The 15,567-nt window shown below is 61.3% G+C and overlaps 1 protein-coding gene across 6 annotated transcripts in view; it reads right to left on the bottom strand.

Moving 5' to 3' along the window:
* KCNQ4 (potassium voltage-gated channel subfamily Q member 4) overlaps window positions 1-15,567 on the bottom strand; it is an 86,678-nt gene that overhangs the window by 28,426 nt on the left and 42,685 nt on the right. For 4 of the 6 annotated variants that reach the window (XM_075909071.1, XM_075909069.1, XM_075909065.1 and 1 more), the window contains exons 2-8: window positions 14,891-14,981; window positions 10,920-11,046; window positions 8,566-8,741; window positions 7,688-7,813; window positions 7,466-7,603; window positions 5,389-5,484; window positions 3,827-3,915 (exon numbers count right to left, since the gene is read on the bottom strand). In XM_075909071.1, coding sequence (XP_075765186.1) covers window positions 3,827-3,915; window positions 5,389-5,484; window positions 7,466-7,603; window positions 7,688-7,813; window positions 8,566-8,741; window positions 10,920-11,037 — 743 coding nt within the window. In that variant the 5' untranslated portion in view covers window positions 11,038-11,046; window positions 14,891-14,981. The remainder of the gene's footprint in view (window positions 1-3,826; window positions 3,916-5,388; window positions 5,485-7,465; window positions 7,604-7,687; window positions 7,814-8,565; window positions 8,742-10,919; window positions 11,047-14,890; window positions 14,982-15,567) is intronic. The other 2 variants (XM_075909066.1, XM_075909068.1) reach the window with 1 other exon arrangement.

Here is a 15,567-nt window from a genome sequence, read left to right on the forward strand (position 1 = left end):
CTTCGCACGTAGATGTGCATGGTGCAATGAAACCAGCCGGGCCAGGTGCACCTCTGAGAAGACCCTTCGCACGTAGATGTGCATGGTGCAATGAAACCAGCCGGGCCAGGTGCACCTCTGAGAAGACCCTTCGCACGTAGATGTGCATGGTGCAATGAAACCACCCGGGTCAGGTGCACCTCTGAGAAGACCCTTCGCACGTAGATGTGCATGGTGCAATGAAACCACCCGGGTCAGGTGCACCTCTAAGAAGACCCTTCGCACGTAGATGTGCATGGTGCAATGAAACCAACCGGGCCAGGTGCACCTCTGAGAAGACCCTTCGCACGTAGATGTGCATGGTGCAATGAAACCACCCGGGTCAGGTGCACCTCTGAGAAGACCCTTTGCACGTAGATGTGCATGGTGCAATGAAACCACCCGGGCCAGGTGCACCTCTGAGAAGACCCTTCGCACGTAGATGTGCATGGTGCAATGAAACCACCCGGGCCAGGTGCACCTCTGAGAAGACCCTTCGCACGTAGATGTGCATGGTGCAATGAAACCAACCGGGCCAGGTGCACCTCTGAGAAGACCCTTCGCACGTAGATGTGAATGGTGCAATGAAACCACCCGGGCCAGGTGCACCTCTGAGAAGACCCTTCGCACGTAGATGTGCATGGTGCAATGAAACCAATCGGGCCAGGTGCACCTCTGAGAAGACCCTTCGCACGTAGATGTGCATGGTGCAATGAAACCAACTGGGTCAGGTGCACCTCTGAGAAGACCCTTCGCACGTAGATGTGAATGGTGCAATGAAACCACTCGGGCCAGGTGCACCTCTTGCTCACCCTGGCTGCAAATCAGAAGCGATTGACCAGTGGTTGGTGAAAAGGATTTGGGCCTGGTGTATGCCCGCGGGGGGCACATCATGCACCTCAGATCTGTGCACGCAGGGCAAGTTCCCAATTTAGTGTGACACGGTTGGGGTGACAATTTGTAGCCCGCATCGGACGCCCATTCAAGTCAGTGCAGTGACCCCTGCTGATTTCCTAATTGCTTTGGGCCACGCCCCTGTGCGCCTTAATGTCAGTCACTGAACGAGAGGCAGATCTGGCCGCATTTTGCACCTGCCTTCTGAATATTTTACATCCATGCGATGTCTGTCGCTCCTAGGGACTTGAGTGCCTCTCCATCGTCCTGGTATTCATCCTCCCCACACCGCAGCAAGGTAGGAAAGTGCTGTCACTGCCATGGTAGATGGGAAACTGAGGCACGGGGAGGATAAGGAACACGCCAACTCTCCCCCAGATCAAGGACTTGAGCTATCCTTTCCAAGGGCCATCCGTTGGCTCTGTGAAAAGCAGAGCTGAAATAGTATGCCAGCATAGGTGTAGCTTGATTTCTATATTGGGGGGGAGAAGGGAGCTCCAGGCAGGGAGGCAAATTCTGTGCCTGGCTGAAGCTTGCAGTTTGGGGGCGTTTCCCCTTTGAACGACGCCCATGTCTGAGAGATGCTGAACTCCGGGGAAGTCTGGCTCCGACTCAGCCTCACCTCTGGAGTCTGTTTTAAAAACAGCCCCCGCGCTAGACATTCTCCGGAACGGGATAGGCTCAGGAGGAACAGGGAAGCTAGTGGGGAGTCTAACGCTCCACAGCTGGGTATCATTTCTGCCCCACAGAGGAGGCCAGCTCTCTTGGGTGCTGCTGGGAATCGAGGGATTTGTTGTCAGGCTGTTAAGAATTCTCTCTTTGCGACATAAAACCACGTGTCATCTCAAAAGCGCAGCCCGACGCCTAAATCCACGGCAGCAGCAGAAGGGAGGGTCCGGCACGGGAGGGCGCGTTTCCTTCCCCGACCCAAGAATGCGGGCGTAGAACGGGGCAACTTTATTATCAGTGGCACTTGGCCAGAGCCTTTTCCCCGTATGGACCAGCAAGACAGACAACCGGACAATCCAGAAGCAAGGACGACTCGGGGTCTTTCTTAGCGTCGGAGGCCTCGGGACTTCCCCTTCCAAGGGGATATTCCTGGGGGAGGCAGGCGGACGGGGAAAGGAGGTAGGTCGATTTAATAGGGGAGACCACACAGAGGGATGCTCCAAAGGCCTTCCCCTCCTACTCCATGGCACAGACATTGTCTTTTCTGCTCTGCCTTTCCACCTCCTCGCATGCTACCCACAGCCTGGCCCGCAGCCAGCCACGCCCTGGTCTCTGAGCACCCGGAAACCCTCCCGGCAGCTGCTAAATGCAGCAGCAGCCATCAGCAGAATCCATCCTCTTCGGTCCTGTCCCCAGCAGGGCTCCAGCATATCGGGGAAATGGAATGAGCAGGGGAGGGATGGAGCGGGCAGGGCTGGAATGGATGCCGCGGGCAGGGGTCTCCGAAGGGGGCGGCCAGGAGGAGGATGGAGGAGGAAGCTGGGAATTTCCGCAGTGGCTCCGTTCCGCCCCAGGGACGCTAACTCCTCAGCAGGCGAAGGACGCGGGGGGAAGAGTACAGCTGAGTTCGCCCTTTGCAGATGGGCTGGGCAGAAAGCGCCGCCCGCTCCCCTCTCCCAGCCCCCCGCGAGGAGATGGGGAGGCTGTTCATTGCAAACTTTTTATCTGGCAACCCACGTGCCTCCCTCCCCCATTTCCTCCCCTGCATTAAGCTATTCCCACGGTCCAGAAGAATTCGGGCTGAGTCTCTGGAGTCCGTGGGCGGGCGGGCTGGGGAGCGCTGGCATTGGAAGGGTTAACAGACGCCTCAGCCTGACGGTGCGTTTCCGACCTCGGCCCACGGAGCTCACGGAGGGGCCTTCGGTCCGGTTCCGATTCCACCCCGGAGCGACGCCACCGGCTCCCGTGCGACGCCGGGGTGAGTGGGGAGAGCTGACGCCGGCTTGCAGCATTTGGCATCTCAGCTCCGGGGTGCCTAGAAGTCTGGAACCGACTGGAGCCCCCCAGATAGGACACAGGGAATCCTACCGCCAGATGCCTGCCACACGGGCAGGCAGGTAGGTCCCTGCCTTGTCAAGCCCCCTGGGCACGCTTGCCTGGCGCCCCCGCACTGACAAACTGCTCGCCCTCATCGGGCATCTTGGCGCGTGACCGGTGGCCAAGGTGCGGGCGTTCCACGCAGATGGGAAGGCGTCACCAGAGGGGCCCTGCACCACGTCCCATCCGCTGGGTGCACCGCAGTCAGCCTGCAAACTGTGCCCGAAAACACCCCGAGGGGTGGGCAGGAGATGTGGCCCAACGCCAGGACAGGCGCTGGCAGGGCGCCTGTAACGTGGGCATCAGGACCCCGGTTTACTGGAGAGCCCCCCAGTATTGCAGAGCCAGCCTTGCCACAGACTGCACCGCCCGTGGCACCGGGTTCCCCCTGCGTGCCAAGCGTGGGTGGCGCGCCCCACAGGGCAGCACCAGGAGCAGCCTGCCGGGACCCATCCGCCTGCAGGGAGGAGCGAGATGCTGCCTGACCCTGAAAGGACGTAACCCCACCCACTATCCCCTGCCTGGTCCCTCTCCCTGCTCGCTGGGCCGGGGGACAATCCGGACCCCTCCCTCGGTGCCCCCACCTTGGCTGGGACCAGCAGCCGGAGAGCCGGCTGGGAAGACGGTGACGAACAGCCCCCGGCTACATACCCAGTTCCGGCGGCAAAGCTGCTCCCGTCCACGCTGCTCCTAAGCCCTGCCGGGCCGTCCAGCAAGGCCGACTCCGGCGCTCACCTGCCCTCCGCGGACACGGAGGCCATTGACTTTCGAAGCCCTGCCCGGCCCAGGGGCTGGCAGATCAGCAGGTGGCTGGCTGGGAGGGGCCCCCCCGTCCCACCCCGCCCCGCCCCTGCGGCGTCACGCCTACCTGAAGGAGGGGAGCATGCTGTCGTAGTAGCACCAGGTGGCCGTCAGGTAGGCCCGGCTCACGTCGGTCGAATACAGGCGCCAGGCAGCCTGCCCCAGAGAGAGACGGTGACAGAGAGGCGCAGCTGGCAGTGCCCGGGGAGGAGGCGCCAGGGCCTGGCAGGGTGGGGAGAGGGGCAGGGCCAAGGGGCCGGTGGGGGAGCCCAGGAGGAGCACAGCTGCGAATGCTGCAGGGCCAGGCCAGGGGGCACAGCTGGGCATGCGGGCGCTAACAGGATGCTTGCGCGGGGCTCTGCTCTGAGGGCTCCGACGTAGCTGGGTCTAACGCTGCAGACGTGGGCGGCGGGAGGCAAGGGGAGGCCCTGCCTTCCCAAAACTGCCTACACGCCCCGGGCGTGGTGTGGCAGCCCAGCTCCCTGGCCGCCGGGGAGGGAGGAGCAGTGGTGTGGCAGCCCGGCTCCCTGGCCGCCGGAGAGGGAGGAGCAGTGGTGTGGCAGCCCGACTCCCTGGCCGCCGGGGAGGGAGGAGCAGTGGTGTGGCAGCCCGGCTCCCTGGCCGCCGGGGAGGGAGGGGCAGTGGTGTGGCAGCCGCCGGGGAGGGAGGGGAAATGGTGTGGCATGAAAATACTGGGGTTGGGCAAATCCCGCTGCCACCGGGGCCTCCGCGGGTGCGGCTAGGACAGCAGAGCTGGTGGGAAGCGTCCACGGGGACGAGGCAGGGAGGGCGCAGGGCCCCCAGCGCCGTGGGTCACGCTGCCGTGGAACGGACATCCCTGGAGGGCAGGGCCGGGCTGGCTGTTCTTGTCACCCCCACAGCGCCTGCCGGTTCCACGCTCTGGCTTGGACTCGGGGAACACGCCCAAGAGGCTGGGGTCGTTAATTACGGGCCGATGACAATGGGGCGTCTTATCAGAGCCCTCGCCTGGCCTGCCATCTGCGCTCCCAGCCCATCAGCGCCTGGTACGTGCCGGGCAGCGCCGGCCGGTGTTCCTGGGGCGGGGGGGTCCTTTGTCTCCCGCCGCCCCCGGCTCCATTAATTAACGTCAGGGCTGGATTCAGAGGGCCGGGGAGCTCTGAAAGCCGGGGCCAGCTGACCAGCTGGCAGCCGGAGATAGGCGAGGGGCGTGGGGGGGCTTTTTTGTGTGTGCCTGTTCTCTGAGCCAGGCAGATAAGGAGGGAGTCTAAAGTTCCTCCTTTCTGGCAAGCGGATCTCGACAAGGGGACTGATGTGCCAGGGCCTGTCTCCGCAAGCTCCGGGGCTCGGCTGCAGGCAGGGCAGACCGTGTGCGTGTGGCTGCAGCGGTGCGTGTGGGAAGCCCAGGGCTGGAGGAGCAGGGGGGCTGCAGACTGAGGGGCGTTTGCAGTGTTGGGGCGGACGGGGATAGCAGGCAGTGCTGTGACCCACGTGCAGACGGAGGGGCGCGGGCAGAGCTGTCAGGGGAGAACTCGGGGCGGGGGGTGACCTGCAGGCTGAGCTCCAGGGCCGGCGGCGGAGCCGTGCAGCGACTCCAGCCCAGGCAGGAGCTGGGGTTCCCCAGGGAGAGGAGCGGGCGTCCTACGGTACCTGGATCAGGTTCGCGGCCGGCGTCCGCCTCTTCTCAAAGTGCTTCTGCCGATGCTGCTCCTGGACTTTCAGGGCGAAGCCAGAGCCCAGAATCCCCTGCGGGCGAGAGGGCCGGGGTGAGCGGAAGGGGACGGCGAACCTGCCTGGCCCCGTGCGGCAGCTGGACAATGGCCCCAGCGCAGTCTGACCCCGCGGGCCTGCTGACTTGGGGGGGCCTACAGAGGCAGCCCCCTGTCACCCCGGCAGGAAGGCAGATTAGCCAGCAGGACCTCCCGTCTGGCTGGCAGGACAATCCACTCATTGTGGGGGGGGCGGGGAGCAAAGGACCCCCCCCAGCCCAAAGCAGGACTCTGCTCTGCCAAACCATCTCTCCTCCCCAGGGGGGCCTGGCAGCTCCAGAGACGAGCTAGGAGCCAGCAGTCCCTAGCTGGAGACACTGGGGGGAGGAGGGGGGTATTGGTTGCCCCATTCTCTCCCATGCTGGGGCCTTGCTCTCCTCCGGGGGCGGGGTGGAGGGGGGTGGAGAGAAAGGAAACAGGCAAGAAAAGGGTAAACAAGGACAAGAAAGAATCACAGAGCACTAGAGCGGGACGGGCTCTCGCGAGGGCATCAAGTCCAGCCCCCGGCTCTCCCGGCAGGACCAAGCACCATCTAGCCCATCCCTGCCAGGCGTCTGTCCAACCTGCTCTGACATATCTCCAGGGATGGAGAGTCCACAACCCCCCGCTACGCAACTTATCCCAGTGTTTCACCACCCGGACAGGCAGGAAGTTTTTCCTAATGTCCAACCTAAACCTCCCTTGCTGCAAGTTAAGCCCCTTGCTCCTTGTCCTGAACTCAGAGGCCAAGGAGAACAATTATTCTCCCTCCTTGTAACACCTTTTTAGGTATTTGAAAACTGCCATCATGTCCCCTCTCCGTCTTCTCTTTTCTAAACTAAACACGTCCAATTCCTTCAGCCTTCCCTCCTAGCTCATGTCTGCTAGACCTTTCGTCCTCTCTGTTGCCCTTCTCTGGACCTTCTCCACATCTTTCTGGAAATGTGGTGCCCAGAACTGGACACAAAACTCCAGCTGAAGCCTAATTAGCACAAAGCAGAGCGGAAGAACGACTCCTCGTGTCTGGCTCACAACCCTCGGCTGTGTCTAGACTGGCCAGTTTTTCCGCAAAATCATCTGCTTTTGCGGAAAAACTTGCCAGCTGTCTACACTGGCCGCTTGAATTTCCGCAAAAGCACTGACGATCTCCTGTAAGATCATCAGCGCTTTTCCGGAAATACTATGCTGCTCCCGTTCGGGCAAAAGTCTTTTTCCGAAAAACTTTTGCCCAAAAGGGCCAGTGTAGACAGCACAGGACTGTTTTCTGCAAAAAAGCCCCAATCAAGAAAATGGCGATCGGGGCTTTTTTGCGGAAAACTGCATCTAGATTGGCCATGGACGCTTTTCCACAAAAAGTGCTTTTCCGGAAAAGCATCCTGCCAATCTAGACACGCTTTTCCGAAAATGCTTTTAAAGGAAAAGTTTTCCCTTAAAAGCATTTTCGAAAAATCATGCCAGTGTAGACGTACCCTTCCTGTTCATTCGGCCCAGAGTCGTGTTTGCTTTTTTTGCAACAGTGTCACTGTTGACTCCTATTTAGCTTGTGGTCCACTATGCCCCCTAGGTCCCTTTCTGCAGGACTCCTTCCTAGACAGTCGCTTCCCATTCTGGGTGCGTGACACGGATTGTTCCTCCCGAAGTGCAGCACTTTGCATGGGTCCTTATTACGCTCCATCCTCTTGACCTCCGGCCCCGGTTCAGACCACTCTGAATTACGACCCCGTCCTCCGAAGCACTTGCAACGAGGAAGAGAAAGGAGGAAAGTGGAACAAAAACAAAGGGAGAATGAACAACAAAATCTCTGTGTCTGGGTCTTTGTTCTGCTCCAGGGCTGTGACCTGCACTTCTAGCTGTCTGCTCTCTCTGGGGCAGCCCTGCCTGAGCTCCTAGGAGCCCTGAGGCCTGGTTCTCCCTCGCTCCCGGCAGCGATGGGCGTTACCAGAACACTGCCAAGGCAGGATCCGCCCCCAGCGACTCACAGCGGGCAGTGCGAAGAAGGAGATGCCCAGCAACGCGAAGCCGGCCGCCAGCACCCTGCCCAGCCACGTACTGGGGGTCTTGTCGCCATAGCCGATGGTGGTGAGCGTGATCTGGAGTGGGGGAGAACACAGAGAGGCCTTGACAGAGCTCTCCTGCCCCCCCCCCCCCCGATCTGCCCGCCCCGCCCTCCGGTGGGAGCAGGGCTCCGCAGCCAAACTTACCGTGCCCCACCAGAGCGAGTCGGCGTAGGTGGCAAACTCCGTGTTGGCGTCTTTCTCGGCCAGGTAGACGAGGAAGGAGGCGAAGATGAGGACCAGGAAGCCGATGTACCAGGCGGTGATCAGTTCCTGCCAAGGGCAGACGGGGGGGGGGGGTGGATGGGGGACACGACAGCCAAGGGGGGGGCGGTGAGGCAGGCCCCAAAATCGGACCCAGCCCAATGCAATGTCACTGCCGCAGAGCGCCCCGGAGGGGGCGAAGCGCTCGCTGCCTGCAAAGGGGGCGGGGCCTCAAAGGCTGGGAGCAGGGAGGGGGTGTGGACCCCAGCCAGCAGCAGCTGCCGAGAAGATTCCCAGGGGCTGGGGGAGGGGGACGCTCTCTGCGGTTGCCTGGATGAGGCCATGGGGGGCTTTACCCACCGGAGAGAGTTGGTTTCGAAATGAACGGGGAGACGGTGGGTAACAGGGAAGAGCCAAGGGACAGGTCAGAGGTGAGAGGCTCTCCTAGGACTGGCTATGGGCAAAAAAAATAAAATACAATAAAATTTTTAAAAAAATCGCGCCGTGCCTCAGTTTCCCCATCTGGATTGGGGGACATAGCCTTGCCTTGCGGCGGGGCTGTGAGGAGGAACACACAAACACCAGCGAGGGGTTCAGATACCAGCAACAGGGGACATAAAAAGAGCCGGTCCTGATGTCGTGCGGTCCAGGGGAGCGGGCAGTGTCACCCCAGAGTGCGGGGGGGGAGGGGGAAGCCTGAATGAGCAGGGTCCACAAGTCGGGGCGAGGGGCAAAGCTGGAAACACCTGCTCTGGGCCCAGCTCCGCCCCGTCTCTCTGAGCCCTGCCCGTGGCCCCGCCGCGGAGCCCTCGGCTGCTCACCTTGCTGTGGGCATAGACCACGGAGCCCAGCAGCTTCCAGGTGCCGCCCCGGCGGTCCATGCGCACCATGCGCAGGATCTGCAGGAAGCGCATGCTGCGCAGCGCCGAGGTGGCAAAGATGTTCCCCTGCGTGCCGGCCGCGATGACGGCCAGTGAGGCGATGAACACGATGAAATCTGCGACCCAGAGCACAGGCAGGTGGGTAGGGAGAGCTGGCTCGGGGGGCAGTGGGGATGGGGGAGGGGATAGCTGGATGGCACAGTGGAGATGGGGGAGGAGGTAGATGGCAGGGGTCAGTGGGGATGGGGGAGGGGTAGCGGGCGGGGACAATGGGGATGGGGAGGGGTAGTTGGCAGGGCAATGGGGATGGGGGAGGGGTAGCGGGCGGGGCAGTGGAGATGGGGGAGGGGTAGCTGGCAGGGAAGTGGAGATGGGGGAGGGGTAGCTGGCAGGGAAGTGGGGATTTAGGAGGGGTAGCTGGCAGGGAAGTGGAGATGGGGGAGGGGTAGCTGGCAGGGAATTGGGGATGAGGGAGGGGTAGCTGCCAGGGCAGTGGGGATGGGGGAGGGGTAGCTGGAAGGGCAGTGGGGATGGGGGAGGGGTAGCTGGCAGAGAAGTGGGGATGGAGGAGGGGTAGCTGGCAGGGCAGTGGGGATGGGGGAGGGGTAGCTGGCAGGGAATTGGGGATGAGGGAGGGGTAGCTGGCAGGGAAGTGGAGATGGAGGAGGGGTAGCTGGAAGGGCAGTGGGGATGGGGGAGGGGTAGCTGGCAGAGAAGTGGGGATGGAGGAGGGGTAGCTGGCAGGGCAGTGGGGATGGGGGAGGGGTAGCTGGAAGGGCAGTGGGGATGGGGGAGGGGTAGCTGGCAGGGAATTGGGGATGAGGGAGGGGTAGCTGGCAGGGCAGTGGGGATGGGGCCGGGGTAGCTGGCTAGCAGGTACTATGGTTCTGGGGATGTGGCTTTTGCCCCTTCAAATGCGGGAGGGTGGTTCTGTGGGGAAAACCATCCTCGAGGTCCCCAGTCACTGGCCAAACTAACCCACCTGTGCCCCCCGCCCCTCGCAATAAACTGCTCCCCTCCCCAAGCAGAGTCGGCCACGACCTCCTCTCGAGCTGCCAGCCCCAGCCAGGGCTCCCCACCCCGGCAGTTAAAATGCCTCCTATTCCCCATCCCCAAGCCTGATGCTGGGCGCAGCCCTTGGAGCCACCCCCCTGCCCAGCTCCCTTGCCCAGAGACTAGGCAGGGCAGGTCCTTCTCCAGACACGGCCTGGCTCCCCGCAGCTCTGAGCCACCCCAGCCCAGCCCAGCCCAGCCCAGCCCTGGGGCAGGACACTCAGATGCAGCAGGGACCCTCCTGGGACCCTCCCCAAAGTCCTGCATCCAGGTGCCCCTGGTGGGGACGACTTTGGGACTCTGCCCCTTCCTGCCCTGCCCTCCTGTCTCTGGTGTGCAGGGGTGGGGGTGGATGTGGGGGGCGCTTTACTCTCAGGGCGGGAATTTCCAAGGGGTCTCAGGCTCCCAAATTCAGCAGAGTCCTGGGCACCCCCTTCCCTTGGGGAACCCGGCGGAGCCGAGCCCCGTGGTTTGCAAGCTTCTTTTTCTCGTGACCCCGTCGAAGAAAATTGTTGATGCCGCCACCTGACATGTGACTGGAGTGGGGGCTCCGGCGTGGGCTGAGGGTAGGAGCTTTGGGGGGGTCAGGGCTGGGGCAGAAGGCAGCTCTCCTGAGCAGCTCCCAGTCGGTGCAGCGGGGGCGCTAAGGCGGCTTCCTGCCTCTCCTGGCCCTGCAGACCCTGCTGCCCCCGAAGCAGCCGGCAGCAGGTTCCCAGCCCATGGGAGTGCGGAGCTAGTGCTTGGGGCAGGAGCACAGCATGGAGCCCTGGGTGTCCCCCCACCTAGCAGCTGGGCCTCCTGCCGGCTGCTTCTGGGGGGCAGCACAATCTGCAGTGCCAGGACAGGCAGGTCGCTGCCTTAGCGCCCCCGCTGCTCACCTGATCCCCCTGCAGCAATGAACCCCAGCGCCCGACCTCCCACCCCCCCAGTGCTGGGGCGCGACCCGTCATTGGAAAACCGCTGGGCTATTCTGATCCCATCTCCTTTCGGCTTTGCTCCTCATGGCGCCCCCTGAGAGCTTGGGAGGAAGCGTTGGGTTAGGGTTCTCCCAATGTGCCCATCCCCACGGCCTCTAGGCGCCCCCACAGAGCCCTCGCGTGTCCTCCTCGTCCCTAGCTCCAGTGCTAAGCAGGGGCCAGTGGGCGTCCTAGAGAGGGGTGCAGAGAGCAGTTCCCTGCTGGGACCCCTCCGGTGCCCCTCGGGGAGGATCCGGGGGGGGGGCTTTCCTCCCCCGCACGTACCTATAACGCAGAAGGGCTTCCTGGCAAAGCGGAACCGCCCCTGCCAGCCCCGGTAGCGGCAGCAGCAGCCAGCCGCCCAGATGCGGATGATGTACTCCATGCCGAACACCACAATCATGACGAACTCCTGCCGGGCGGGGACGGGGTGGGAGGGGAGAGGAGGGTGGAGAGGAGAGACAGAGAGAGAAGCTGGGTTGGTTAGTCTGGGAGGGTCCTGCGTGCAAGAACCTCCGGGACTGGGTGTGAACCTCCCGCAGCCGGCTCCTCACTCCCTTTGCAGAGATGCAGCCTCCAGGCGACCCCTCCGCCCAGACAAACCTCCACGGAGCCTGCAGCCAGAAACAGGAGCCCACAGAGGGGCTGGGGACCTGCTGTCTCCCTAGAAACCCCCCCTCCCCGCAAAGCACGGCTCAGTGCTGTATTCGAGTCACACACACACCCCCGGGCGGGTCGCCGGTCCCCTCGGCAGAAGCACGGACCGAAATCCGCCTTAGCAAGTGCAGGGGACGCCCCGGGGTTCCTGCTGGATAACAGAGCCGCCGCGCAGCAGCCGGATGCTCTCGACAGACCATCTCCAGCTGGAGCAGAACCCCAGATCCCACTGCCCAGAGAAAAGTGGCTGCAGTTGGGCCGTGAGCCATGAACGTGGAGAAAACAGGGGCAGGATTCCTTCCCGCCCCACGGCGGAGGCTGCACCAGACCATCTCAGCCCGTCGGGTGGGAGGAATTCTCCCACAGCCCCTGGAGTTTCTGATGCTGGGATCCTGCCTTGTTAGATCACCCTAGCCTGCACCAGATGCTCATCCGTGCCCCCGAGGGTGCGTCTACCCTGCAGGAAAGACCCCCAGCGCACGGCACGGCTGAGGCTGGCAACGCGGCTCCGGCTCTGGGAGTACAAATTGCTGCACAGATGTTCAGCCTGGGGCTGAAACCCCATGAGGGGTGAGGGTGGGTTTGGATCCCGGGCTCCAGGCTGAGTCCACACTTTGATTTTTAGCCCCTCAGTGGGGCTGGGAGCTGACTCAGGCTTTGCAACTCGGTGCTGTGGGTTCTGTATTGCCCGGCACCAGGGCTGGGCCAGGCGCGCCCCACTTAACACTTTGATGCGGCCTGTGGACTTATATCCTGCTGCCCGTGTCACCAAAGTTCCAGGCGTTGGCTCAGAGCAGGATCTATTTAAATGGCTCCTGGATACGGTGCTACCTCAGCAGGGGCTGGAGCAGGGAGCGTTTTAATTGCTACAGCAACCCCAGGCAGCTCCAGGCAACGCGGTGGAGACAGGGCCAGGAGCCAGGAACCCTCGTCTCTGTTTTGAATTCAAAGCCTCTAACTCTGGTGGGAGGCTAGTCCCCACCCCCGCCCCTTCCACCTCAGGCCCCGCCCCTTCCCATAGGGGTGGAGCCTGCCCGTGACCACGTAGCAAAATTCATTAAGTGGCCCCCCGCGAAGATGATTGCTCACCCCTGCCCAGCACACTGGCTGGGGAATGCCCGCGATGCCTTTGCCAAGACAAGACGTGCCATCCGCTCACTTCCAGCCACAACAACAATGCAGGGGAGAGGGGGCGGGGGGGCTGCTGGAGGGAGGTTAAAGCTTGCGCCATCTTCACGGGCTCAGGACAGGCGGGCAAAGCCCTGGTGTCTGGGCTGTAGCAGGAGAGCTTTGGCCAGCAGTGGAGCTGGGACCAGCAGCGGAGCTGGGACCAGCAGGGGAGCTGGGACCAGCAGCGGAGCTGGGACCAGCAGGGGAGCTATAGCCAACAGCGGAGCTGGGACCAGCAGCGGAGCTGGGACCAGCAGCGGAGCTGCACTCCAGGAGTGACCACCCCCAGTGCAGACCAGGGCTCTGTGTGCAGGCCATAGACGCGTTCCCAACCAGGCAAGAAATTCCCCGTGCCAGTTACCCCAGGAAGGTAGGGCCGGTGAAAAGCTATCAGAGAACGGTCATGTGCCCAGCTGCACAGATTTGAAATCCCTCCTGGAGCTACCCGGGTGCCATCCTTGTGTGTGGGAGGGACCTCAGCTCCCCTTCTGCCGGCTAATGCCACCCTCTGGGTGAAGGGCGTCAATTCACACCCCCTCCTGCTGGCCACTCTAGGGCTGTGTCTAGACTACATGGCTCCATCGACAGAGCCATGTAGATTAGGGTTGTAGGCAAAGGGAAATGAAGCCACGATTTAAATGATCGCAGCTTCATTTAAATTTACATGGCTGCCGTGCTGAGCCGACAAACAGCTGATCAGCTGTTTGTCCGCTCAGCGCGCTAGTCTGGACGCTCCCCTGCCGACATCAAAGCCCTTTGTCGGCAGCCCCGTTATTCCTCGTGGGATGGGGTTTACCGGGGCTGCCGACAAAGGGCTTTGATGTCGGCAGGGGAGCGTCCAGACTAGCGCGCTGAGCGGACAAACAGCTGATCAGCTGTTTGTCGGCTCAGCACGGCAGCCATGTAAATTTAAATGAAGCGGTGATTATTTAAATCGCAGCTTCATTTGCCTTTGCCAAAAAAACAAATCTACATGGCTCCGTCGATGGAGCCATGTAGTCTAGACGTACCCTAAGGGTGTGAATGGGACAGGAAAGAATTCCCTAGCCCGTGGTGTGAAAGGAGGGGAAACCTTGGAGCAAACCGCTGGCCAGATCAGAACAAAGTGGGTTATAAAATCCCCATCTTCCCAGGCCCTGCTCCAAACCCTTTCCAGCCAGTGCGACCGTTCCCAGGGACCTCACTGGGCTGGGGCTCAGGTCCGTAGGAAACCGGCGCTCCAGCGCGGAGCCGCTAAGCAAAGCTCTCCGCGCCTCCAAAGTCACGGAGACGAGCCAGGAGCCTCTCGGAGCCGCCCTGCTCCTCCTGCATGCGCCCGGCTTAAATATATATGGGTAATTTTCCTCCGCCGTCAGCATTGTACTGCTTTGCCTCCTACCTTTTGTACACACCAGCCCCTGTTTTGCTTACTCGTGAGAAAGTCACAAGGACCTTCCTAATTTAGTCTCCATCACAGTCGGGAGAAACCCCGCGTCAGCGCTTTCTGACAGTCGGTGGGAAAGTTGCTTTTTTTAGGCTGCTTTCCCCTCCCCTCCCCCCTTTCCAGTTGTTTTTTTTTTTTTTCGCTTTTCCAGACAAAAATACTATTTGGCTCAAGGCTTCCCAGTCAGATTCTATGGGAGCGAGTCCATTTAAAAACCCTACAGGGGCTGCGCTATGCTGCTTTTGCATGGCCCGCAGCAATGACTCATGCCTGCAAACATCTCGCAGCAACGGAAGCGGTGGAAGTGTGGCCTAGTGGTTATAGCAAAGGAGACCGCAGAGCGGGTACTCTCTGGTAGGGATGTTAAATTGCGTGTAGTCCGCTAAGTGAGTGGTTGATGGGATTTCCATCAACTACTCGATTAGTCAATAAGGGGACTCGATTTCCATCAATTACTCAATTAATCGATACGGGGACTTGATTTCCATCGACTACTTGATTAGTCGATAAGGGGACTTGATTTCCATCGATTACATGATTAGTCAATAAGGGGACTCGATTTCCATCAATTACTTGATTAGTTGCTAATGGGACTAGATTTCCATCAACTACTCGATTAGTCGGTAAGGGGACTCGATTTCCATCAAGTACTCGATAAGGGACACTGCAGAGCCGCAGAGGGGTTAGCTGCTGGCCCCAGGAGCTAACCCCCCTGTGGCTCTGCCTTTTAGATGGCTCTTAATACAGTGGGGAAGACCAGGAGCAAGCCGGGAATCTTGTCCTGGCTCACTCCCAATCCCCCAGCCATGCCTCTGCCTCCCCTGCTCCCAGCTTTTAAGCCAGCTCCCCACTGCAACAGCTTGGCTCCTGCTCCCCCCCTTGCTGCCTCTCTCTGATAGAGACAGCAAGGGGAGGGGGGAAGTGACTAGTCGAGTAGGGACTCAAGACTGGGAACACACGGCTAGTTGGAGAGAAGACCAGAGCGGTTTGTAAGTCCCTTCCTTACCAGGATGAACAGATACTGGTTGGCTTGTTTCTGATGATCTGGGATGGTGGAGAACACGGAGAGCACCAAGCAGCCGAAGACGAGCAGGAATCTGAAACAACAAATGAGTCGAACAGATTAGCCAGGGGTGAATTCATCAGGGCATCAGAGGCCTCCTCGCCAGTCCCCCATGGGCACCGGCTCCCCCAAACGCTCAGCTGGGACCCCGTGTGCCAGCCCAGCTGCCTCGTCCAACCAGACTTGGGTAACACCTGCGAGACGGGGTACTGGGGGCACAGCTCTTCCCCAGTAGACCCAGAAGAACTGCCGCTTTATAAAATCACTGGCACGTGGCCGCGCCGGGGTCAGACGCCAGGGTAGGGGCTGTCTTTCACTTTGGACGTGTGCAGCACCGAGCACGCTGGGGGCTGGTCGGTAGCAGGGTCTTCACCTGCCCACAGTCCGGCTGGGGGAGCGTGGGCTGCAGTTGGACGGCTCGAGTCTGGTTCGGAACCAAACCCTTTCTGCCTGCCTGCAGCCCTGCTCGGGACCCAGTGATGGAGAGACCCAAGCCCACTCGAATGTCCCCTGGCCTAGCTTTCCCCAGCTCCGGCGTATGGCACTGTAGGGTGCCCGCCAAAGGGATGCGCGACCGGGGCCGGAAGAAGCCACCAAAGCCGTCTACAAGAAGAGCTGGC

The sequence above is a fragment of the Pelodiscus sinensis genome, chromosome 25, assembly GCF_049634645.1.
Source record: "Pelodiscus sinensis isolate JC-2024 chromosome 25, ASM4963464v1, whole genome shotgun sequence".
NCBI classification, from domain to species: domain Eukaryota; kingdom Metazoa; phylum Chordata; order Testudines; family Trionychidae; genus Pelodiscus; species Pelodiscus sinensis.